We start from the raw sequence: 26,949 nt of genomic DNA on the forward strand, positions 1-26,949 counted from the left end.
GAGAGTTATCGAAGAAACAATAAATGTACAATAAAGAAGATAAAGTAGGGTTTCATGCCTAGAAACTCTCATAGCCTCTCATTAAAAGCAAATTTACCCCACGCTACATACTCCTCCCCAGAGAGCGAGGCTTGGCGCAATGGTAAGGTTGCTCCATTGTGACCTGGTGGTCACGGGTTCAAGTCACGGAAATAGCCTCTCCGTACATCTAGCCCTTCCCAGACCTCGCAATGGCGGGAGCCTCATGCACTGGGCCACCCTTTTTTTTACTTCCTCCTCCCCTTGCCTCCTTTCTCTCTCTCTCTCTCTCTCTCTCTACGTAAATTCAATAATTGTATTATGTATAAATATTTATATCAATTACATATGAAATGTGTTGTCTACCCATAAAAAAAGCATATGAAATGTGGTGTGTATTGAATTATTAAATATGGACGATATCTCATGTCACTAGATGTTCAATGTTAAATCATTATGGGTATTTTTTTTGCAGATGTGATTGTTTACGAGTGTGTTTGTTCTTGTTCTGGTACTTCCTATCGTTTCATCTTAAATGTCCATCATTTGCATATGTTTTCAATATTTTCATAATTTCACAGGATTTCCACCAATTTTTCTAACCAAAACCAATATGTTCCATTTTTTTCTTGATCGAAACCTGAAACCTTATAGGACCATTGATTTTGGAGTGTGAACCCCAAGAATTGTTAAAAATTAACCATCATGATAGATTGATAACATTTTTGCTCATTAAATGTTCACTACCACTCATATTTGCTGAGGCATTGATAGCCACGGTTTAAAATTTCAGCCGAAACATGTTGTTTCGGCCAAGATCAAAACAAAATACATTTAAATGTTTTATTTAAAAGATTTTGCCAAAATTTCAAACGAAATTTCATTTTCACGCCTATCCACAAAATTTCCACTGAAATTGCTGAAATTTCCGACTAAAATTTTTGGAAATAAAAAATTTTCATAGAATTTTACAAGATGTGGGCCAAAATTTTCATTGAAACCAAAATATTTCGATTTCAGTGGTGGCCAAAACTGACCGAAACCAAAATTTAAAACCTTGTTGATAGCTTGGCATTGACTTGTTATTGCTCTAGTGGTTATACTCCTCTGATTTAGGTTAAACAACTCTGTTTGTAATGATTTGGGGGACATCATGTTAGGATGGAGGCCATACGACATCACTCGGTTTGAAGGGAGTAAACTAACACCGCGTATAGGTGTTAGTTATGAGGGGGCGTACTAAAGCCGGGAAACAAGGTTGTTAAGTTGGTGTTTGATTCCAGTTCAAACGGCCTGTATAAGTACAAACGGAAGAAGATGAGATTGATAATGTCCAAGAAGATTTTGCTCCACACGGCTGAGCAAAGCCCGCTCCTGAAACATTTTCTACATGCATCTTTGATATCAAAGCAAAGGGTTAGAGTTTTTTTGCCTTGTCGTATGAACATTGTTGAGCGTCCAAGGTGTAGTTCATATCGGAAAAACTATTCCTATTTGTTGATCACCTCTTTCCAACGATCATTGCTTTCCAATTCTTGATCGGCGGTTACTGACTGCAGTAACAACTGATTGATACATTCTTTTTTGTTTATCCTCGGCGAGTTTCTGGTTTAAATGGTCCATATCATAGTTGACCGTGCGGGAAGCGAAAGCTCTCAGGAAGGCGGGAAGCTAGAAGCGTGAAGGGTCGAGGAAGCACGAAGGGAAGCAATAGGAAAAAGGTGAAGGGAAGCATGAAAGGAAGCGACGGGGAATCGTGAAGGATCTTCAACATTTTGCCATCATACATCATCTGTTGTGAAAACAACAAGGTCATTGTCTGCAACGCAATCCACCAAACTGGTCTAATACATAATATCACACACATGCAAACACTCATGTGCCTACAAATAGAGAGACAATGTGTGTATGTGCTAACACATCTTTATATAACTTTTTTTTTTTTTTTTTTCCGGTTTTGCATGTTACTTTAATTGTATTTCTACCACTTCGATTTTCTTTTGATAATAAAGAGTCATAGCATTGGATGTACTGAGTTGCTTGGACTTATGTTTTTTTCTTGATACCTTGCATTTTTTGTAGGTTGATGGTTGTTTAGAAACCTAACCAAGACCAGATTCATACAATATGAAAGAGCGTCCTCTGTATAAAAGATTCTAGTTTTATCGAGAAGATGTTGGCATAAATTTGTTTTTATTTGATATTAATAACAATTTATTTGCTTCAGCTGCTGGAAAGTTTTCAACCAAGCAAACCATGGGAACCTATTTCTTCGAAGATGAAAATGCATCAGCCCAAGCCTACCCAGTATTCCCCTGAGCAATTGGAAAATGAGCTTTTTCGACTATTCTTCGTGAACAGGTTTCAGCCAAGGTGCGTGCCATGCATTTCCAAAGGTTCAAAATGATTTGAGCTGAAATCCATGTCTATGTGTGTTTCCTTTATCAATTTGAAATCTCTATTATTAAAAGTGAAAAGAGTTGTTAAGGTTTTAGGCACAGGTTCAGTGGAAGATGCTTCTTCGCTGGGAGAATGATATTAGCATTGCACGTATTATTATTAGTAATATAATTTTTTTTGTATAATTTGTGTATGGTATTTCTTCTTTTGTATTTGTTCCAGCAATTCATCCTTTTTAGTGGCCCATACCTTAGTGGAAAACTTGGATGAAATCTTTGGAAAGAGGAAGAGAAGAGAAGTGTAAGAGGGATATAGATAAATCGTCATGGCGGTGGTGTTTTTTTTTTTTTTTTTTTGGGGGGGGGGACATTGTTGAGAGAGGAAAGATGGGAGAAGAATGTGTGAGTTAGGGAATGGCTCCCCCTCACTTATGTATTTTTGTATAAAGAGAAAGAGTACATAGACCAAAGTGCCCTTAGGCACATATACACCTTCTAACACTCCCCCTCAAGTTGGACTGTATAGATCATACATTCCTAACTGGTTACAAATATCACTCAACGTTGCCTTACTTATTGGCTTGGTAAACACATCAGCTAGCTGATCCACTGATCTAGTAAAAACTGTGCATATCTCGCCCTTATGGATTCTCTGGCGGATGAAATAACAGTTCACCTCAATATATTTGGTCCGCTCATGAAAGACCGGATTTGTATCAATGTGAACCACATCCTTATTATCACAATACAACTGAGATGGAGTGGAGGGAGCATCTTTGACAAACGGGACCGCAACCAGATGAGCTCTCCACTCGTGTATGCCATGGCCCTGTATTCAGCTCTACATTGGATTTAGCTATGATGTCTTGTTTCTTGCTTCGCTATGACAACAAGTTGCCTCCAACAAAGGTACAATACCCAGTGGTTGATCTCCTATCTGCTGAAGATCCCACCCCAATTTGCATCAGTGAACCCTTCTATCTTCTCATGATAATGCCTCTTAAACAATAAGCTTCTCCCTGGAGCACCTTTCAAGTACCTGATAATCTGAAGCATCGCTGCCCAATGAGAGGTACGTGGTGAGCTCATATATTGGCTGACTACTCCTATAGCAAATGAGATATCTGGACGAGTAACTGTGAGATATATAAGCTTTTCAACCAACCTCTTATATATGCTAGGATCATCTTACAATTCTCCCTCCTCTGGAAGAAGTTTTACATTCGGTTCCCTCGGCACAGCAACAGGTTTCACCTCAAGAGAACTTGTCTCATTTAATAAGTCCAGTATATACTTTCTTTGTGAGAGGGAAAGGTTATTGCTCTAATAGGCTACCTCAATTCCAGGAAAGTACCTCAGGCGACCCATATCGTTGGTGGAAAACTCTTTCTGCAAGAAAGACTTGAACTTCTGTATGCCCACTTAGTCACTCCTAGTAATGATAATATCATCAACGTATACTAGCAGAACATATCCGACATCAGACTGACGACTAAAGACCGAGTGATCAACTACACATTGTTTCATTCCAAACCGCATATCAGCATCACTGAATCTCCCAAACCATGCTCTAGGAGATTGCTTGAGGCCATAAAGAGATTTCCACAAGCGACAAACCGAGGGGGACATCTCCCCTTGAGCAACATACCCAGGAGGTTGCTCCATGTACACCTCCTGAGTGAGGTCACCATGAAGAAAGGCGTTCTTCACATCCAACTGATATAAGGCCAACCACAGTTAACGGCTAAGGAAATCAACACACGATCTGAAGGAATTTTGGCGACGGGAGAGAAAGTCCCCGTATAGTCGACCCTAAATGTCTGCGTATATCTCTTGGCATCTAAGTGTGCCTTGAGGCGCTCAACAGTCCCATTTGGCAAGTACTTGATGGAGAAAATCCATCGACACCCCACGGGCTAAGCGCTCTGAGGAAGAGAGACTAAATCCCAAGTATGATTGTCCTGAAGAGCACCCATCTCAAGGTCCATAGCAGCGTGTCATCCTGGATGAGCAAGGGCCTCGGCCACATACTGCGGCAAAGAAAGAGAAGACGGAGAATACACAAAGCTATGAAAGACAAGAGTGAGATTATCATAGGACATAAAATTAGTAACAGGATGGGCAGTAGAATGAGTACGAGAAGCAATAGGAGAGTCTACACGTACATCAAGAGAGGGAAGAAGAGGCACCTAAGATGGAGGAGTCGGTATGTCCAGCAGAGAATACGGTGCCTTGGGTGTAGGTTGTTGGACATCTGGCCTCGGACACCGTTGATAGACCTTCTTAGGGGCTAGAGGAGGATCCAAAGTCACCTGTAATGGAGAGGAAGGGGACTTAACAGGGTCGAGTAGAACAGGAAGAGGGAGAGGAACTGGAGAGTCGGGCACGACTTTACTGCTCTCAGCGGGAGCAGGAAAGAAGGATACAAATTCAAAGAAAGTGACATTGGCAGAAACAAATAAATGGGGCAACCGAGGTCTATAACATTGGTAACCCTTCTGGGTGCGAGAGTACCCCAGAAAGACACATCTCTTTGCCCGAGGATCCAACTTATCGAGGCTAGGAGAGTGGTTCTCGACGACCCATGGAGTGATGGGAAACGGATCACGTTGAAGATGTAAAACGGATAAAGGAGATTTACCACCAAGGACAGAGGAGGGAAGCTGATTAGCTAAGAAACAGGAGGTAAGAATGGCATCACTCCAATAGGCTTTAGGGACAAGCAATTGAAAGAGAAGAGTGCGGGCCATATCAAGTAAATCTCGCAATTTCTTCTCATTCACACCATTTTGTTGAGAGGTGTATGCACAAGAGGATTGATGCACTATGCCATGAGTAGATAAGAAATCGTGAAAACTATTATATATAGAAAAGAACTCCCTAGCATTATTAGTGCGCAAACAATTAAGAGTGCAATTATATTGGTTACTAATCTCAGCATGAAAGGTTCGAAAACATGAAAGACCTCAGAGTGGTCTTTAAGTAAAAATAGTCATGTCATACGAGAAAAGTAATCAATGAAAAATAATAAACTATCTATATCCAAAAAGTGACATAGTCCGTGAGGGACCCAATACATCAGAATGGACCAACTCAAAAGGACTCGAGACCCGACTAACAACTCTGGATGGAAAAGGACACATGATGGTGCTTTCCAAGTTCACAGGACTCGCAGTGAAATGACTGAACTGGACTAGAAACAATGGATGTCTGCTGAAGTCGCCAAATGGAGGATGACCAAGGCGACAATGCCACTTATAGGCGTCAATAGAACTATGCAAAATGGCACATGAGGGTCTATTGTCAAGACCATAAAGCCCATCCACTTGACTACCTGAACCAATCGTCTTTCCAGTCAAGAGATCCTTAAAGACAATAAGAAAAAAAGATGAGATAGAGCAGTTAAGACTTTTGGTAAGTTGGTTAACAGAAAGTAACTTAAAAAGAGACTTAGGGAATGTGGAGAAATAATCCCAACACCAGAAATAGGAGCAGTGGTCCCATCAGCGAGGGTAATAGAATGAGAGACAGAATGAAAAGGTCGAAATGAACTAAGGGAAGCAGAATTACCCGTCATGTGGTTCGAGGCCCCGTAATCAATAATCCAGGAACTGGAGGTAGTGAGAAGAGAAACAAGTGAACTACCTTGCTGGGCAAAACCTGCAGTAGATGGTAGGCTGCTCGCTCACAGTCCCTAAAGCTCCTCAAAGTCGGCCCTGGAGACGATAAAAGCATCATCATGTGCCACTGGGCTGGCGGAGGAGGATGTCGAGGCATCAGGATGACTGGCACCTGGGAGGTGAGCAGAACGGTGTGGACGAAAGACATAACAAGTATCCACTTGATGCCCGCCACCTTAAAGTGAGTGCAATAAGGGTGTACTCTCCCATCGGTACCATGACCACCTCCAATATCTCGGCCACCACCACGGCCTCTACGACCCCTACCATGGCTAAAAATACCACCGTCACAGCCAGAACGGTCACTACTATCATACGCGGCAAGCATAGAGCCATCGACAGATACATCATGAGAGGAACTGCTTTGAATACACTGTTGGGCACGAGAATAAACCTCCGTGAGGGATGGAATGGAACCAGATCCAAGAATATGTTGTCAGAGGGACAGAAAGTAAGGGCCCAAGGCATCAAGTGAACAACTCGGAGCTGCTCCTATTGCCTGACGAGAACAGTCAGATCAGCTGTGAGGAGCGTAAATACAGCTAGCTACTGACATAGTGAAATGAGCTGACTGTAGAAGGCAGCTAGGGGTGTGCCGCCATGCTGGAGGCACATCCACTCCGAGTAGGCAACGCAAATGCGAGTGAGGTTATCAACTCCATAATAGAGAACAATTGCATGCTCCCAGATCTCTTTGGCTGTTTTGAGGGACATCATCGTGCCGGCGACGTGATGTGCCATACTCTGCCAGAGAAGAGTGCGGATCAGGGCATCATCCTGCCGCCACCAAGAATGGGAGGGATCCGTGGACGAGGGAGGATCACGCTCAATGAAATCAACCTTACCTCGAGCTAAGAGGTAGGTCTCGACTGCCATACGCCAATTCAGATAATTGGACCTGTCAAGTTTGACTGTGGTCATTTGTGGGAAAGAAGTCTCCACAGAAGGAATCACTAGAGGGAGCCAAAGATGGAGGAGTCATGCTAACAGGAGGATCTATGATGACATAGATAGAAGGAAACTCTCAACCACAACGACGACAGAGGAACAATAGAAAAGGGGAAAAAATCACAAGGCATGCCCAGATAGCATACCACGGCTCCGTAGAAGGCACATAGCGAAAGCAAACATAGGGCTACTAGCTAGAGAGAGGATAAACTAGTTGATGAGATCGGAGCCGCGGAGAAGGATAACAAATGTGTCGGAGAGGATTTAGGTCATTTAGAGAGGTTAGAGAAAGAGTAGATTAGGATTTCAAGAGATTAGAGGACAACGGCAGGATTAAGATGAGGAGATTGGATTAGGGATTGGGGATTGGGGTTTGTGAATGGAGAAGGAAAGGGATTTGGGGTGTGTGGGTGGATGGAGATATATGGTTTGGATGGAGAAATGGGTGGGAGGTGAATGAAGATTTGTGAGTGGAGAAGGATTAGGGATTGGGGGTTTGTGGATGGAGGAGAGAGAAAGGGATTGGGGATTTGGGATGGTTGGGAATACGGCAAGCGTGGAAGAGAGGGAGGAACATGGGAGAGGGAGAGAGGGTTGGGAGGGAGACAGTAGAGAGAGAGAGAGGCGTGCTGGTGGGAGAGAGGGAAGGGGACGCGCTAGAGAGGGAAGGGGTGCCCGGGTGGTGGAAAGAGAGAGAGAGAGAGAGAGAGAGAGAGAGAGAGAGAGAGAGAGAGAGAGAGAGAGAGAGAGAGAGAGAGAGAGAGAGAGGCGTGGGTTAGGGTAGTGGAGAGAGGGAAGGAAGAAGGAAGAAGGAAGAAAGGGTTTGCTTCCAATGGTGGTCCCTAAGACATCAACCCTAGGACTCTGATACCATGTTGAGAAAGGAAAGATGGGAGAAGAATGTGTGAGTTAGGGAATGGCTTCCCCTCACTTATGTATTTATGTTGAAAGAGAGTACAGAGACCAAAGTGCCCTTAGGCACATATACACCTTCTAACATGCACAAAGAAACTATGCTTACTTCTCACTCTCCCCTTCTTATATTAATTGACTTACATAATTAGATGACTGTCACTTACAAGTAAAAAAAAAGAAAAGAAAAGAAAAACCAAACACCCCTCCCCACCTCCTCAAGTTGGTGCAAAGATATCACTCGTGCCCAACTTTCCAACTATCTGAGATAGTCGATCTGTAGTAACATCTTTTGTAAGGATGTCAGCTATATGTGCTTGGATATGAATTTAGGAGTACAAATCAGTCCCTGCTTGAGCTTTTCTTTATGAAGTTACGATCAACCTCAATATGTTTTGTGCGATCATGCTAAACATGATTATGTGCGATATTGATTGCAGCTCTGTTGTCATAGTATAGGTTCATAGGATCAGATTTAGAAAGTCTAAACTCATATAACATGATCTTAAGATATATTAGCTCACATACTCTATGAGCCATCTATATGTACTCTGCTTTTGCACTGGATTTGGTAACTGCTAATTCTAAAGAAACTTGTGAGCTTTTGCATTGGATTTGGTAACTACTAATTGTAAAGAAACTTGTGAATTTCTTTGCAATCATCACCGATAAATATGTTATCATCTACATATATGATCAGAGCAATTGTGCCTCTAGTTGTTCGTTTAATGTAAAAGGAGTGTTCAACTTGGCATTATGAATAACTAGCTTCCTATACATCGTTACTAATCCTCTCAACCATGCTCATGGAGACTATTTGAGTCCATCTCATCACTAACACAACTATCTCCCTGAAGAGTGGACCCTCTAGAAGCAAAGAAAGAAAGACTCATGAAAGGTGGCATCCATAGACACAAAACGACGAGTGGGAGGATGATAACACAGATGTCCTTTCTTTGATGCTGAATAACCCGTGAAAACACAGTTGCGGGCCTTAGAATCAAGTTTAGTATGAGATAATTTATGAATATGGACTAAGTATACAAAACAAAAATAATGGAAGTATAGGGAATAAAGGTCGATTGAGAATAAGAATTTCAAACGGTGCTTTATACCCAAGAACACGGGAAGACATTCAGTTAATGAGGTATGTTGAAGTAAGAACACCTTCAGACTAAAGTCTTAGGACCATTTGTATTAAACAAAATTGCATCAGTCACTTCAAGGAGGTGCCTGTTACCTTCCATCACGTGATAGTTGGCGTGTAACTCCTTTGACCTAGTCTAGCTGGGTCATCATTTGGTGACTCAGTCAATCTTGACCGATTCTGCCCAAAAATGGGGTGGATTTCCCAAACTAGGGAACATTGCTACTTGGCAAGAGTGAGCAGCCTTGATCGAATTTCAATAGGGGTGTCAATGGATCCACTTCGGGTCGGATCCACCTATGTCACAGTCACGATCCATTCAAATTCCTTATCGGTCGGGTCGGAGTCCGATTTTCTTCGGATCCTACTTTCCACGTCATGATCACGATCCATTTTAATTCGGACCGTCCATCGGAGTGTCCTATTATGTCCCACTAAGCTAAGTAAACAATTAATTTTTTTAAGAGATAGAATGGCACTCCATTATTAGTGTGTCTCTATCCATTTTCTTCAACTAAATTAAAAATTTATCTATGTTTAATCTAGGTGTATAATAATGCTTGTAAACAATAAAACTAATCAAAATTACATACACAAATATAATGTATAACTATTATCAAAGAATATGATGCATAAAGAACAAAACCCCTCTCTTTTCCTTCGTGCAAGTATGAAATGAAACAACTGAAATGAGGGAAATCGCATTCCCATCCAATTCATTAAGTGATAAGAGAGGTTTTGACCAAAATACCCTTCATAGAACGGTTAGCATTAACAAAATTTGGAGGGTATTTTTGTAAACCATTTCGGATCGTGACTATCCAATGGGCATCTGTGGCGTTGCCATACACAATCCAAAAATTTTCGGACCCAGATTTGATGATCCGAAATATGCCCATTGATCCTATTCTTATGTTTAGATCCCGTTCATTAACGTTCGGATTCAGACGATCCATCGGACCGTCTGGATCCATTGACACCCCTAAATTTCAAACATGTCGTAAACCGAAATAACCATTTAAATAGTCGCTCCCTTTAAGGTGGGAATTTCGGGTTCAAGCTTGGAAAGATGAGTCCATGTCAAAATTTCATTAAAAATGGATAACTTTGGTGGGGTAAATGGAAAGCCTACAAATATGCTTCAAAAAAATTCCAAATCTTAGAAACAAATACCGATTTGATCTGCCCATCAAGATGTAGTATTCTTCTAATATGTTTCGCAATCTAACTTCATGTATTTATCAACGGATCAGCAACTTACATGATGATACTGAACCACAGGAAAAAGTCAAGAACACCGGATCTTAGTAAGATGTGATCAGCAGTTCAGCACCTTGCATAAAGAAGGAAACTTGCAATCTTGCTATGATACCAAGTGGGAAAATGGATCAAATCTCTGCAAAGAGGAATAGAAGTGAGAGAGAGAGAGAGAAGCTATGTCGACTTCTCACTCTCCCCTTCTTATATTAATGGACTTACATAATTACAGGTCTGCCACTCATACGTGAAAAGAAAAGGTGAAACTTATATAAATACTCGTATATTTGATGCATATACTCTGTATCTCAACCATCTTGGCAATTAATAAAGCTCAACGTTTTAAATTTCGGTTACGGTTTTGGTTTCGATCACTACGGAAATGGAAGTATTTCAGTTTCGTTTCGAAATTTCGGTGGCAATCCTGTAAAATTAAGGAAACATATGCAATGATAGAATTTAATGATAAAAGTTCAGGAAATGCTAGAATAAGCACAAATGCACACTTAGAAACCATCACATAAACAAGACTACCATCCATAATGGTTTAAAAATATAGAATACCTATTAACATGCACAGTCGCGCATGTTTGGTAATTTAGTGCATACAAAATTTCACATTCATATACATATAATTATGTAATCCGTAGTAATATAGTATACTACTGTTACACATACGATTTTGGTTTATGCATTTCGGTCATTACGGTTTCGGTTTTTGTGGGGATGGAAATGGAAACATTTTGGTCATTTCATGTCGGTTTCAGTGAAAATTTAAAACCATGATTAGGCATACTTGTAAAATATATACATTATTTTAGGTGGTGTTGTGTAATATTCAAATTAGAGAGCATCACATCATTTCTTTGATCATCACTCTTCCATTTGCATCATATTGTCCTTTTGTGATGGTGGTAATTGCGTTGGTTTCTTCTCTCATTAAGTAATTGGGTTGGTTTCTATTTTTACAGTTATGCTGCTGGTACAGCAGCAGATAGTTGGCTGGCTTATATGGACCGACTGTTGACATTAGGAGATGAATGTGTTGAAGAAAAAAAATGCCTGCGGGATAAGATGCTTAAGTTAGTTGATATATATTATGATGCTGTAGATGCACCTAAAACTGGAATGAAGGTTAGTTGCCTAATTTGTACTTTAGTTTATCAGTTTGTGAAGGTTTATCTGTATGGAAAAATAATTGTGCAGGGATGAGATGCTTAAGTTAGTTGACACACACACACACACACACACATACACACACACACACAAGGGTTCCTGCGCTCAAGCGCAGATAGCTTATATGCGCTTGAGTGCAGGAAACAAGGGTGGGGCCACATTGTTGGCGTGATCCTAAGCATTCATTTGAAAGGGCCCATCATGGATGGGGTGTGTACCAAAAATCAGCTTCATTGGATCATCATAGGGTTTCCATTTGTGGGGGTGAAAATGGACATTTGTCCACTAATCTGCCCATTGATGATCCAATGGAGCTGATTTTAGGTGAAAACCCTATCCATGAAAGGGCCTTCCAAATGAATGCTTTGGATCCCCCCAACAATGTGGGCCCACTCTTGTTTCTGCACTCGAGCACAGATAAGCTTAAAGGGTTTCTGTGCTAGAGCGCAGATAAGCTTATTTGTGCTCGAGTGCAGAAACAGGGGTGGGCCACATTTGGGAGGGGGGGGGGGGGGGGGGGGATCCAAAGCATTCATTTGATGGGCCCTTTCATGGATAGGGTGTCCACCAAAAATCAGCTCATTGGATCACCATAGGGTGTCCATTTGTGGGGTGAAAATGGGCAGATTTGTGGACAAACAGTATCTGTCCATTTTCTCCCCCACAAATTGACACCCTAAGATCGTCCAATGGAGCTTATTTTTGGTACACCTCCCATCCATGATGGGGCCTGTCAAATGAATGCTTAGGATCACCCCCCCAATGTGGCCCCACCCCTGTTTCTAGCACTCGAGCGCAGGAACCCTTCTCTTTTTGTGTGTGTGTGTGTGTGTGTATATATATATATATATAGAGAGAGAGAGAGAGGAATGGTTTGTGTGCAGCTGCACAAACCATAGTAGGGGTCACATTTTTGGGGGGATCCAAAGCATTCATTCGGAAGGCCCTTCCATGGATAGGGTGTGTACCAAAAATCAGCCCTATAGGATCATCCTAACCCAATCAAAGTTGGAGGGGAAAATGGACAGACACTCTTTCTGCCCATTTTTTACCTCCACAAATGGCAGTGTTAGGATGATCCTAAAGGGCTGATTTTTGGTACACACCCTATCCATAGAAGGATCTTCCAAATGAATGCTTTGGATCCCCAAAAAAATGTGCCCCCCCCCATGGTTTGTGCAGCCATGCACAAATAGCTTATCTGTGCAGCTGCACAAAAACCATTTCCTCATATGTGTATGTGTGTGTATGCGTCTATATATATATATATAGCAATGATGTGAACTGTATTCCCTAGTTGATTTTATAACTTGATTAGAATGATGAGAGGCCTAATTAGAAAGAGATGAATATGCAATTTCAACTTAACTGTTAATCACTCACTCAAGTAAGGATATGAATATGAAAGCACATACAAGAGAGAGTAAGAGAGATGTGTACCAATCACCAATCAAGAGAAGGAGGTAGAGAGTCAAAGAAGATTGCACACAAGATTTTTAAGTGGTTCGGTCTTAAACCCAAGACCTACTCCACTCTTCCCAAGTTGATCTCTTAAGGAATCCACTAATAATCTTCTTCGCCACACCGGCCGATTACAACGAGCACCACCGCTCCAAGGGACTTAAATACGGCGCCCCTTTCGCCAAATACAAACAGAGCACAAATGTTCCGAGGGACTTAAATACGGTGCCCCTTTCACCAAATACAATGATGAAGAAAATGAAAGATGTTTGTAGCTCACTTTCCCTCTTTGTAGGCTAATTACAATGTGAAGCTCATCCGCTCTCACTTAGAAAGAAGATTACAAGTCAAGCCTAAAGTCTCTCAAAGGTATTTCAAGATTAAGGCACAAGAGAGGAAGTGAAATTGATTTTTAATTTCAAGAGGATTTTCAGCTTGTATGATAGTCAAGGAGTGTTATATGAGTCCTTAAGAAACTCTTTTGAAAGCCTAGAGACCCATATATATAGTGGAAAAAAAATATAGCCTTTTTAGGGTCTCTAACGCTAGTACGGAGGCATGCCACGGAGCTCCGTAGTGATCGTTATGCATATTTTAATTTTCGGACAGGTTGCTCCACGGAGTTCCGTACCTGGATTCCAGATTTCAGCACCGATCTTGTAAAATTCGTATCTCATTCGTTTCTCGTCGGATTTCGACGTTCTTATGCTCGATTTGAATGGAAACGATGAGATCTTTCAGTTAAAAATATTTTCAAAAATATTTGAAAATGTTTTGGACCGGTTATGATAGGTTTTAGGTGCTGATCTCAGTTTAGCCTTCGGAACTCGTTTTATACCATGTAGTGGAATGCCATATGGGTCCCAACATGTTGGTACACCACCATGGTCATTCACTTATCCATTTAAGTCATTTTTAAGGTTGTGAGTCTCTTTGAAAAATATTTTTGGGTGGTTTTAAGATGTGCCTTGATCAAGAGAAAGTCCAAGAGAGAGAGGAATACATTCTACCATTTTGAACACTCTCTTGAATGAACTCTTGAGCCAATCTTCATTTGATCTTCAATATGGTTCTTGGCTTGCTTGTGAGATCTTCACTTGAGCTCCTTTCTTTGACATCTTCCAAGGGTGATGCCACCAATGTGTGCAAGATCCTTTGCATGTTGATCTTCCTTTGCTTGTTCGAATGCTTGAGATGCTGGATGTTGAGCTTCTCCTTAGTTTTCCCTCCAAGGCATGATTGATCCAAGTATGCTCCAGCTCCTTTGACTTGTGTTTGGTTCATCTTCAAGCATAGGCTATCTATGGTGGTGTTCTAGCGTATGTAAGCCTGCGAAATACCTGTCTATAACACAACACTCCAAGGCAACATATCAGTCCATGAAAGAATAATAAATTTGAGTTTGTTGATCATCAAAACAAGGTGATTAGTTGAACCCATGGGAACCCTTGGGCTTACAATATATATATATATATATATATATATATGAGAAAAGGGTTCCTCCACACTTGTGTAGATTAGTTATCTACACACTAGCTTAAAATACAGTGGGGGCCCACATTGTTTGGGTGATTCAAACCATTCATGTGAAAGGCCCTCACATAGATAGGGTTTCTACAAAAAATCAGATCCATAGGATCATCCCAACCCTACGATTTGTGGAGGTAAAATGGACGTGTATAAACCTTCACAAATTAGTCCATTTTTTGCCTCCACAGTTCGAATGGTTAGGATGATCCTATGGATCTGATTTTTTGTTGACACCCTATCTATGTGAGGGCCTTTCAAATGAATGGTTTGGATCCCCTAAACAATGTGGGCCCCCACTATATTTTAAGTTTGTGTGTAGATAACTTATCTACACTAGTGTGTAGAAAATGTTTTCTTATATATATATATATATATATATATATATATATATATATATATATATATATATATATAGAGAGAGAGAGAGAGAGAGAGAGAGAGAGAGAGAGAGAGTTAAGTGAAGCTACACATACGTGTAGCTAACTTAGCTACACCAACGGCTTAAAATACAGTGGGCCCACATTGTTTGGGTGATCCAAACCATTCATTTGATAGACCCTCACATTGATAGGGTGTGCCCAAAAAATCAGCTCCATAGGATCATCCCCACCCTTCAAAATGTGGAGGCAAAAATGGACAGATTATTGAAGGTTTTTACGCGTCCATTTTTGCCTCCACAAATCGTAGGGTTGGGATGATCCTATGGAGCTGATTTTTTGGGCACACCCTATCTATGTGAGGGCCCATCAAATGAATGGTTTGCATCACCCAAACAATGTGGGGCCCACTGTATTTTAAGCCGTCGGTGTAGCTAAGTTAGCTACACGTATGTGTAGCTACACTTTTCTCATATATATATATATATATATATATATATATATATGGTTTCTTAGCTAGAGCTCAGCCTGAGCTAGATGTGGAAGGTTAGTTGCTTAATCTGTAATTTAGTTTCTCAGTTTGTGAAGGTTTTGTCTGTATACACACACACACACTAGTAAAAAAAACCCGTGCGATGCACGGGCAGACAAAGAACTGTACGGACCACATCATAGGTTGATCCAAACCGTCCATGTGATGGAACACAACATAAATAGGTTGTGACCCAAAAATCATTTCAATAGCCTGATCCAAGCCCTCCAATCTATAGAGGTTTCCATAATATGTTGATCCTCTTAAATCAGATGGTTAAGATCTCCCTATAGATTTTTTATTAAAAAAGCATAAAGGAGGGGGGTAAGATTGAAATTATGTGGCTTTAATGGGTGCCTTTGTTAAAAAGTATAAAGGAGGGGGTAGGATTGAAAATATGTGGGTTGAATGGGTGTCTTTGTTAAAAAAAGTCAAAAAAAGTGATGTGTAATTCTCATAGAATTTTCAAATAATTCAAAAGATCATTTTCTCTTCTCCTATATATATATATATATATATATATATATATATATATATATATATATATATAATAGGATAAAGGTTTCTGAGCTATAGCTCAGATAGCTTACCTGAGCTATACACTCTAAATAAGGTGGGTGCCTATGTTGTTTGGGTTATGCTACACATTGATTTTATAGGACCTAACATAGATAGGGTGTGGCTAAGAAATCATCTCCATAGGATCATGGTAAGCGTGATTAGTGGAGGTTTAAAATGGACGTCTAGAAAGTGGATCCATTTTGTGCTTCTACAGATTGAATGGTTAGGATGATTGTCTGGAGATGGTTTGTTAGGAACACCCTATCTATGTCAGCTTCTATGGAATGAATGGGTTGGATGAGTCAAACAACATGGAAGAAAATATGGGGGCGAGGTTTCTGAGGTATCACTCAGATAGCTTATCTGAACAAACCACTATAAATACACCATCTTCCATGTTGTTTGACTCATCCAACCCATTCATTCCATAGAACCTCACATGGATGGATGTTCCTAACAAACCATCTCCATACAATCATCCAAACCATTCGATCTGTAGAAGCACAAAATGGACCCACTTTCTAGCTGTCCATTTTAAACCTCCACAAATCAACACTTACCATGATCCTATGGAGATGATTTCTTAGGGACACCATATCTATGTTAGGTCCTATAGAATCAATATGTAACATAACCCAAACAACATAGCTACCTACGCTATTTATCGGCTTGCTCAAATAAGCTACCTGAGCGATACCTCAGAAACCTTTATCTGTTGATGCTTTACATCCACTTAAATGTGGAATGAAGGTTAGTTGCTTAATCTGTAATTTAGTTTCTCAGTTTGTGAAGGTTTTGTCTGTATAGAAAAATAATATCATTATTTACTGCATTCAATCACTTGGCATCCAGTTCTGTCAACAAAATTTATTTTTTGGTGCTAATGAATGACTTTGTCGTAAGTTGCTATCCATCATATATTCGTAAATACAATCCTCTTCTGACTTCTTAATGATTTAGTACTGTACTGCATCTTTATAATGTTTGGAAAAAATGCCTTCGCTTGCATTCTCTTTATCTCAATATAATCTGTCATTATTGTAGGATTTGTATTAGGGAGATGTTATCAGCACTACTGTATTTTGATGAGGGCACTCCTCACTTTATTAAAAGTACAGTATGGCCCGCACCATAGGATGATCCAAATCGTCCATTAGATGGGCCACAGCCTAAATAGGTTGTGCCCCAAAAATCATTTCCATAGGTTGATCTTAACCCTCTGATCTGAATGTTAGAGGGTTGATCCTAACCCTCTATAGATCGGAGGGTTAGGATCAACCTATGGAAATAATTTTTGGGGCACAACCTATTTAGCCTGTGGCCCATCTAATGGACAGTTTGGATCATTTTATGGTACGGGCCATACCGTACTTTTAATAAAGTGTGGAGTGAACTCATCAAAATACAGTAGTGCTGATAACATTTCCCTTTGTATTATTCAACTTCTGAAACTGTCATATCGTAAATTTGTGAATTGTCAGTTATCATATCTGAAGATTGCACTCTTTTCAGTTTTGAACAAGGACTATTTTTTTTTTCTTGAATGTGATTACTTAACCTTGTCTTTGACTCATCATATGTTTCACTGTATTCATTCTAATTGACCCAAATTTAACTCCATAATTCTTTTCCTTTTCTTTTTTCCCCAAACAGGTAGAAGTTCCTCGTGACTTGAAGGCTGACAAGTTCCCACATTTCTTGGAAAAGAAGAATTGTTATAAGTCGACTTCCATTTTGGGGTCAATTTATGACATAGTGGATTCATTTCAATCAGAAGATTTGCCCACGAGAGGTGAGAGTTCACTCATCTGAGATGAAATTACTTGTGTTAATGTACTGCTCAGCTGCACTCTTAGCTCCTTGTTTATATCTTAATGGCATGTAGAAGTGTGGCAACTCCCATGCTTCATTCAAAGAGTTCCTAGTCCTTGCTTGGAGATATGGAAGCAACATTACGAACAGTATCGAAAAGACATGACCGATGCTTTGTCCATCGATGATGAATTCAAAAATATTGCTGCGGATGAAGTAATACAGAAATATAAACAGGTGTAATTTTTGAAAATCCAATACTTAAGTGCCCATTTTCATATCTATTGACTTCAATTTTGTTCTGTTCTTTCTCTTTTTTTCCCTTCTTATATTGGCTAAAAGAAATGTTCGAATGATTGAAAATGCAATGCGGCAGAGCAAGCCATTCCTTTGTCAATTTGCTGATGGCTATTACTGAATTGCAGATACTATATGGGGCTGCGGAATTCAAAGAGAGTATGAGGAATAAAGTCGATATTTTTAATGAAGCTCGTGCGATTTATCAGATCACCTATGACTATGCGAAGACCAAAGGTGTCGAAAAATGCGGCTTTGCTTGGAAGGTAGCTGGTCGCGCCCTTTGCAAGCTGTATGCAATGGAGCAGAATGAAGACCCAATCATGTGTTCACCCTCTGTTCTACGTGAAGTGTTGAGATAGGCAGAAACAGATACTTTGATTTATATAAACTATTTGAAGGAATGTGGGATGAACCTGTGACTGAAATGAAATGGTATGAATATCTATGGGTGCAAATTCTCAAATCTGTTCTGTTGGGGAATTTCTGGAAAGTTATTCCATGGAATATTTGTGGGGTCAGTTGTGAGTGATGGGTGTGTGAGTGTTGAGACTTGATAGGGTGAGTGGGTGGTTTTTTGGGAGATGATTTTTTTACCATTTTTTCGGGATTTCCCATGCACTCTCTTCTCCTGTCCTCTAAGTCTGTCCCTCTCCCACCTTGTCAGCCTTTCTCTCACAATTGGGCCCACGAATATTCCATGGAATAATCTTTTATGTTGGTCAAACATGCCCTAAGACCGTTGATCTTGTAGAGAGAGCATCAAGAGGTGACCCACATGGTCTTTGACCCATCCAATATCAACATCCCATTGCTTAAGATGAGCACTACGAAAATCAATAGTTTAACTTTTCTAGACGGAACGCTAGATGAGGCTTGATGGGTCAAACGCCCTAGAATCTTATTATCAGGGTGCACTCAACGGCTTTAGCCTGAAGTGAAGGGTCTTTCTTTTCAGTTTATTTTCCCAACTCAGTTGCATAAATTGAAAAAGGCCAAAGAAGTAGACTTCCCCTTCCTTTCCACTGAAGGGAGGCAATCAAATGGAGCCTAAGGGCCGTGTAAATTGTTGTGAGTTAGGTGCTAGAATTGCCACCGTATTCCAATTTAGGATTTAGCCTTATTCCAATGTTTGCTCAAAAAATGAATGGAAAAAAGGGAATAGACCTTGAAAATGTTGCGGTGGCACAAAATTTAAATGACTAATCACTTATAAATGCATTATTTGCCTTCATCTGTCCTATTTTGGCTTGTTGTGCAGCTAATTGTGATCAAATCCCTCAAAATTAGGTCTGAGTTGGGAATTTCCAACTCTTCGAAGGTTCAAGCTTGGTTTATACTAATTTAGTATTTTTTATTTAATTGTACAACTTTTGACTTGTTTACATTAGGATGCCACTGAATTAATGAATAATGAAAAGAATCTAATTCTATTTGGAAAAAAATTAGAATCGATGATTTACAATGTGTTTTATGTTTATGTCGTTTACGATTATGACAACCGATTGTGATTGCCAAACCTATTATTCGACTCAAAATTATGTTTAAATTTAAGTCCAATAATCAGTTACCACCCACAATCGGTTATCATAATCTTAAATGAACAAGGCCAGACAAAGCTTGAGCAAATCACACTTGGATGTTGACTTGCCAGACAAAGCTTTCTTGGTAATGGAGGAGATTTACAATTCTGACTTTGGTGGAGATCTCGAGTGATTGAAAAACTCAATGCTCAACATTCATAAGAATTTAAAATGGACTGAAATCATTCATCCAAGGTTCAGAAATGATTGAATGAGGACTGTCAATCAAATGTTGATCGGGAAAGAAAAAGGTTTGCTCTCATATTTTGGATGAGTGAAAACAAAGTTTTTGGCATTTGAGTGTTAGAGAGGTTTACAAAGCTACCAAGCTCTTTATCATTGGCCAAAAAATGATAGAGAAAAGAAAATAGGATAAGGCTTAGGAAGTGAAGGCTATGGCAGGTTTCTTTCCTTTTTTCTCCAGGGAACTCTCTCCAACAGAATGGGAAAGGAAGAAAAAAAGTAAGTGGGTAGGATAAGGCTTAGGAACAAATCTTTGATGGGAAAGTGGTTATAGAGATTCGGGTGCGAAAAGGAGGCTCTATGGCACACGATTATTGCTGAGAAGTATGGTTCCGATTGGATTTGTCATGGTGATACTCGGAAGGGATCTGGTGCATGGAAATCAATAAGCTCTACCAGGGAGGAATTCTATCCAAATCTTTTTTTTTGAAAAGGGCAACAGAATATATATATATATATATATATATATATATATATATATATATATATATATATATATATATATGTAAAAACAGAACCGAGGTGGTCCTGAAGGAACAAAGATAATACAAAGATAGCAGTACAATAATTCAAGGAGGTAGATAGTCAAAGCACTCAAACGCGGCCCGAAAGACTCCTTTCTTGGCAAGGGTGTCTGCTTCCGCATTGGCTGATCTCCTGACATGGCGAAAAACTATTGAGGAGCCCTTAGCCCTGTCCTCTATTTCCTCTAAGAGAGGCAAAAATCGCCAAGGGGGAGAAGCGTTACCCGAAAGCCAGCGAATAACATTTAAGGAATCCCCTTCGACGATAATTTTGTCGCACTCTAGACGAGGCATCGAGAGAAGCCCGCTATGAACGGCTCGGACCTCTGCCTCGTTTGAGTCTGCCACTCCGATAGGCCCCGAGTAGGCCCAGAGGACTTCCCCTTTGTGGTTTCTACATAACCCCCCTACTCCTGCCATTCCTGGATTGCCGATAGACGATCCGTCAAAGTTAAGTTTCAGGGACCCCGGAGGAGGAGGAATCCAGGAGGGGAGGATTTTCACTTTGGTAGCCGATTCCAAGCATATGATTGACCATCCTTCCCAGAGGTCGAAAGCTGAAACAAAACGAAACAGAGGAAGGCTTCGAGCCCAGGATATGACCGCAGCTATCAACTGAATATAAATCCAATAGGGAGATCTAGCCTTCCCTTCAAAGATACGAGCATTCCTCTCTTTCCACAAGAACCACCATGAGGCCAGGAGACACATCTTCCACAGCGTTCTGCCTTTCCTTTTCCAAGGAGTCCAGGCCCAACTCTGAATGAATTCAGCCATAGAGTTGGAGGGGACCCAACTGATTCCAAAACGAGAAAAAATAAGACCCCAAATATGGCGAGCAACCTTACAGTGTATGAAAAGGTGGTCAATGGATTCCCCAGCGGATAAACATAGAGGACAGTGATCTACCAACCACATTCCTCGTTTCCTCAAAAAATCCATAGTTTGAATGCGGCCCCAGCTAACCGACCACCCAAAAAAAGCAACTCTCGGAGGGCAAGATTGTCTCCAAACCGAGGAGGACACATGCTCCACTGAAGAAGGGATCAGATGGTTATAAAAAGATTTGACTGAAAATATCCCCGAAGGATTCCAAATCCAAATCCGACGATCTACGCCCGAAGACTTGATGAAGCAAGAATCCAATAAGGAGAGGAGGGCGCTGTAAGAGTTTAACTCCCTAACAAAGAAGTCTCTGCGAAACTTAGGAGACCAAGCCACCTTCCCATGTTCCCTTACAAAACATTCCGATACCCAGGCCTCTTTCTGAGATGAAACGATGAATAAGTCAGGAAACATCACTTGAAGAGGATCGTCCGAACACCAAGGATCCTGCCAGAACCGAATCCGATCCCCCCTATATACTCTGAATCGGACGCCAGGAGCAAATAACGACTTCAACTTCAAGATGTCCCTCCAAGCCGTGAGACCTTTGAGTTTAAAATTATCAACAGAGTCCCAATGCCCATGATCTGAACCATACTTACTTCCAATGACCCGGACCCACAAAGAGGATTGTTCTTCGCCAAATCTCCACAGCCACTTGCCCATAAGGGCCTGGTTAAAACTCTGAACCCTCCTGATACCCAAACCTCCATTTTTAGTAGGCAAGCAGACCATACTCCATTTAATCAGGGAGACCCCCTTGGAAGACCCTGATCCGCCCCACAGGAAGCGTCTCTGAATTTGTTCGATGCGTTTAGCAACCGAGGCGGGACATTGAAAAAGAGATAGAAAATATATCGGCATATTGGATAGAACGGCCTTTATAAGCACCAATCTACCTCCTTTGGAAACCAACCGGCGCTTCCAGGTGGCCAAACGTCGCTCAATCCTTTGAATAATAGGAGCCCATAGGTTGTGTTTCGGTCGACCCACACCAAGAGGAAGACCCAGATAGGTTGCTGGAAAGACATCTAAACCACACCCCATAATTCCGGCGAAAAAGGATGCATCGCTCTCAGAAACGTTGATCGCGAACAACCGAGATTTTGCGAAATTAGATCTTTGACCCGAAACCATCTCATAACAACGAAGCATAGCTTTAAGGTTAAGAATCTGGGATATGACCGGAGAACAGAACAGAAGAGTGTCATCCGCAAACTGAAGAAGCGATACTTCCACCTTACTCTCGCCAATAAGGAACCCTTGATATAGCCCCAACTCACTTCCTTTTTTCAGCAGTCTGCACAGTGATTCGGCCACAATCGGGAAAAGAAAAGGAGAGAGAGGATCGCCCTGCCGCAATCCTCTAGAAGATTTGAAGAATCATTTTGCTGATCCGTTGATGAGGACAGAAAACCAGGCGGACGATAAGCAGTTCCGGATCCACCCTCTCCACCTACCCCCAAAGCCCATACAACCCATGAGAAAATCTAATGCTGCCCAATCCACTCGGTCATATGCCTTCTCCATGTCAAGCTTGCATAGAATGCCGCCTTCCCCCTTCCTCCGATAATAGTCAATGGCTTCATTGGCTGTTAAAGAACAATCAAGAATTTGCCGGTTGCTTATAAAGGCACTTTGACAGACCGATATAATTGAAGGAAGAACCACTTTGATACGATCCGCCAGAACCTTTGCGAGGACTTTGTAAAGGCTGCCCACCAAGCTAATCGGGCGAAAATCCGAGCTTTTTGTTGCTCCTTCAATTTTTGGAATGAGGACGAGAAAAGTTGCACCTGTCCCTTTGTCAAGGATGGCTCCCTCAAAAAATTCTATGAAGAATCGACGAATATCCGATTTTACTGTTTCCCAGCAAGTTTGAAAGAAAGCCAAACAAAAACCATCGGGTCCAGGGGCTTTATCTTTTGCCAGAGAAAATAGTGCTGATCGGATTTCCACCTCAGAGAAAGGGATTTCCAATTAGATTCAAAGTTGGAAAGGGCAATAGGGGCGATTCTGGAGTGATATTTGGATGGGCGAATCGGCCTTGGCGTCAGATTTCCCGGATTTATTTCGCATTGCCGCCGATCCTCATGCCTGTATTGCGGACTATTTGATTCGGAATGATGGGCTATCCAACTGTTTTTGGTGATATTCAGCTACGTAGGAATTTATCTTGATATCAAGCTTGCTATTATTGGTTGGGAAAGGGCCAATGGTGGTATTTCTTATTCTGCTGGAGAGGTACTGGGTAATTGGTAAATTGTAATTTCTGAAAAAATTATTAGGTAGTTATCGCACCTGAATGGGCACCACCACCCGAGGGATGGCTCAAATTGAATTTTGACAGGAGTTCCATTGGCAATCCCGGTCTAGCGGGGATTGGAGGCTTAATCCGAAATCATCTTGGTAATCCTCTCTTCTCCTATTCCGGACCGGTGGGCATTTGTGATGCCAACGAAGAGGAGGTGGTATCTGCACTTCTTTATGGTCTTAAATGGTTTATGGAGCACAATCTCGGCCCTTTAATTGTCGAAGGTGATTCGGCAAACATTGTGGCTTGGGCAACAAATCGGAAGTGCGGGCCATGGCGAATGGCCAACAAGATTGACGAAGTAAGGGGTCTGGTGAGAATCTTGCGCCCCCTTGTGGTGCATAGGAGGAGATCTGCGAACTCTTCTGCGGATGCGCTCGCAAAAGCGGGAGTTAAACGGGATAGCATTTATTGCGAGTCTTTTTTACTGTCTCGGTTATGATTATAATTTGATTGTAATCTCGGAGTTTTTAGTTTTCTGCATGTAATTGGGGACATCTTGTCCCTGCCTGACTTTCCGTGTTCTACTCTTATTTTGGAATAAAATTTTGTTACCTTTTCAAAAAAACAAAAAGGAAGACATCCATATAGTATCTGCTCGGGCTAAATTTAAGCAAGTGGGCGAAAGACATTCATATAGTGCTAAGATGCATGGATATGGACTATGTGCCACTGAAAGATGAGCCTGCTAAACTCACATATGAAAGCTTACTCTAGAGTTGTTTATGAGAAGTGAGAACACTCGAACCGCACAAATCTGATGATTATGAAAAGCTCTATCTCTACTATTTTCTGAGGAGGCATCCCTGGACTCAAACAATGAGGAGCACATTGCCAAAAAGTTCACAATTGGTGATCAATTTAGAGAATCATCCAAGTCACTTTTGAGTACCCTGATGATGGAAATGAAAATCATCAGGTGTGCAAGAGCCCATTAAACATAAAGATGAACGATATGACCTCTCAACTGGAGTAGATGGACATGATGATCTCTGGAGTTTTTTTCGCACATTTTATTATGACTTGCCTGAAGTACAATTTGTTCATTTCAATATTAACTACAAAATGCAGAAAGATAAGTGACTTATGAACGGGCTGGTCACCACATACGTCTAGGAAGAAGAGAGATTGAGAATCAAGAAGGACCGAGAAACATAAGATGGCTCATTTTACCACTCATGGGCCTGCTAAAGCACACTTCAAGAAAAGAGGCAATAATGGCTCTAGAAAAGGCAGTAAGAAGACCCGCAGATGCGGTGGCCCAACAGGGTCAGTCTAGTGAGATGGAAGTCGGCATCAAATGTCACTTTTATAGAAAGAGAGAAGACATAAAGAAGGTATGACCTAAGTATAAAGAGTGGTTGGAAAAGAAATGTCAAAATCTTGCATTTGGTTGATTCTTATGTGGTATATTGAATTCAATGTCATATTAGATATTGACATAATATTTCTTAGGTGACAACTTAGAAACATCATGTATAGGGTTTGTGAAACCAAATAAAAGAGAAATGGTGATCTGGTTTCTTGTAGACCTAGCATATGACTAAGCATGTTGACAAGGCATCACATTCTGGTACGACCGCAATTCACGTTAAAAGGGGGGTGCATTATCCTACAAGGGGGGGGGGGGCGAAAAATATCTCCCATATATATATATATATATATAATAGGATTTGGTAGGCAATTTTGCGGAAAGCAAAATAGAGAGAAAGAATGACTTCACCTTCTTTTAAAAAAATCAGGAAGCCGGCACCATAGCTATAGCAGGAAGCAGAAATCTCTAGGCCTCTTGTGTTCAAATTTCCTGAGCTTATACAATCGTGAAGATGTTCATTCTGTTGCATTGGACGAAGCTGCGAGCCGATTAGGTGTTGAGAGGCAACCGATCTACGACATAGTAAATGTGCTCGAAAGTGTGGGAGTTCTTGCGAGGAAGGCAAAAAATCAGAACTCTTGGAAAGGTTTTACGGGAATGCCTCATGCTTTAGATGAACTTAGGAAAGAGGCGCTACAGGAAAGTTCATGAAATACTACTGTAAAATTGAGCAATGATGCAGAGGTTTTGAAAGAGGATGAAGAAACAAAATTGTTCCAAAAAAGTGGTGAAACTAGACAAGACAAACTAAGTCCTAGTTGTGTATCTGCAAAGATAAAAACTGACAACAGAAGAGAGAAATAGCTTGGCATTCTCACACGGAATTTTGTCAAGCTCTTCCTCCCCACAAACGCGGCTATTATCTCACTCGATGGAGCAGCAAATATGTTGCTTGGTGACTGTCACAACTCGTTACAAATGAGAACTAAGGTTAGACGATTATATGACATTGCAAACATCTTGTCATCCATGAATCTTATTGAGAAGACCCATGAAACTGAGACTAGGAATCCAGCATTCAGATGGTTGGGGATTACTGGAAAGTCCGAACATGCCATATCCTCTGCTAAGTCTCCAAATACAATGCTGCCAAATAAAAGGGAGTTTGGAACAAATATTACCAATACTTAATTCAAATAGAGTAAGGTAATTTCTTCTGTTGATGAAAAGCCATACAAAACACTAACAAAATACGAGATCAAGAGTGTTCATAATCAAACTCAGGAGCACCAACAGCAACGACAAAGCTCCAAGGGTTATGTTTACGGCCCTTTTCATCCAGTCAGTTTGCTAGATGCAGTGGACACAGAAAAGGGTGTGAAAAGAGTTCAGAATTGGGAAGCCTTGGCCTCATCCTTCCACCCTCATTATCACAATCAGGCTTTGAGAGAGCTTTTTTCTCACTGCATGGAGGCATGGAAATCATGGTACCTTGAAGTGGGCCAAGTAAACAAGCACAAACCTTGAAGAACAATCCAGTGGCTAGAATTCTCTCCCTCTCTCTCCCTCAATGAATAACAAAATCTGCATGTACAACAAAGAATTATCCTTTATTATTTTTTTCTTCTTCTTTTCGTTATCTGATTGATGAGGAAACTGATGGCCTTTGGTTTTGTTGTATGCCCTCTGTACACAAACTTGTATAGTTGTATTTGTTAGTGATTTTGCATTTTCAAAATCATGTATATTACATGTTTTAGTGTTTTGGAAAATGTTTTATCAAAAGCGTTTGGGAAAAAGAAAATGTTTTCTTGGAAATATTTGCTTTTACAAAAGGATGTAGAAGTGTAGTTGAAAAGATAGTCCCACATCGGATGAGAGAAAAGAAAGAGAAGGGCTTATAAAGCACTACCTTTTTTAACTCTTGTTGATTGCACATTGGGTTGAACCCATGGTTGGACCCGCGGGACGGTGCAAC

At 40.8% G+C, this 26,949-nt stretch overlaps 1 protein-coding gene and 1 pseudogene across 2 annotated transcripts in view; both read left to right on the top strand.

The window, feature by feature from the left end:
* Window positions 1–18,573, top strand: part of LOC143845474 (putative RNA-dependent RNA polymerase 5) — a 77,740-nt gene extending 59,167 nt beyond the window's left edge. For both annotated transcript variants that reach the window (XM_077353835.1, XM_077353836.1), the window contains exons 16-20: window positions 2,246–2,391; window positions 11,333–11,495; window positions 17,652–17,790; window positions 17,884–18,047; window positions 18,236–18,573. In XM_077353835.1, the coding sequence (XP_077209950.1) occupies window positions 2,246–2,391; window positions 11,333–11,495; window positions 17,652–17,790; window positions 17,884–18,047; window positions 18,236–18,469 (846 nt within the window). In that variant the 3' untranslated portion in view covers window positions 18,470–18,573. The remainder of the gene's footprint in view (window positions 1–2,245; window positions 2,392–11,332; window positions 11,496–17,651; window positions 17,791–17,883; window positions 18,048–18,235) is intronic.
* Window positions 18,574–19,706: 1,133 nt separating this feature from the next.
* On the top strand, window positions 19,707–26,498 carry LOC143891867 (E2F transcription factor-like E2FE; annotated as a pseudogene).
* Window positions 26,499–26,949: the final 451 nt, after the last annotated feature.

Source organism: Tasmannia lanceolata, unplaced genomic scaffold, assembly GCF_043159265.1.
Source record: "Tasmannia lanceolata isolate RefF3 unplaced genomic scaffold, GAP_Taslan_0.1 ptg000015l, whole genome shotgun sequence".
NCBI classification, from domain to species: Eukaryota; Viridiplantae; Streptophyta; class Magnoliopsida; order Canellales; family Winteraceae; genus Tasmannia; species Tasmannia lanceolata.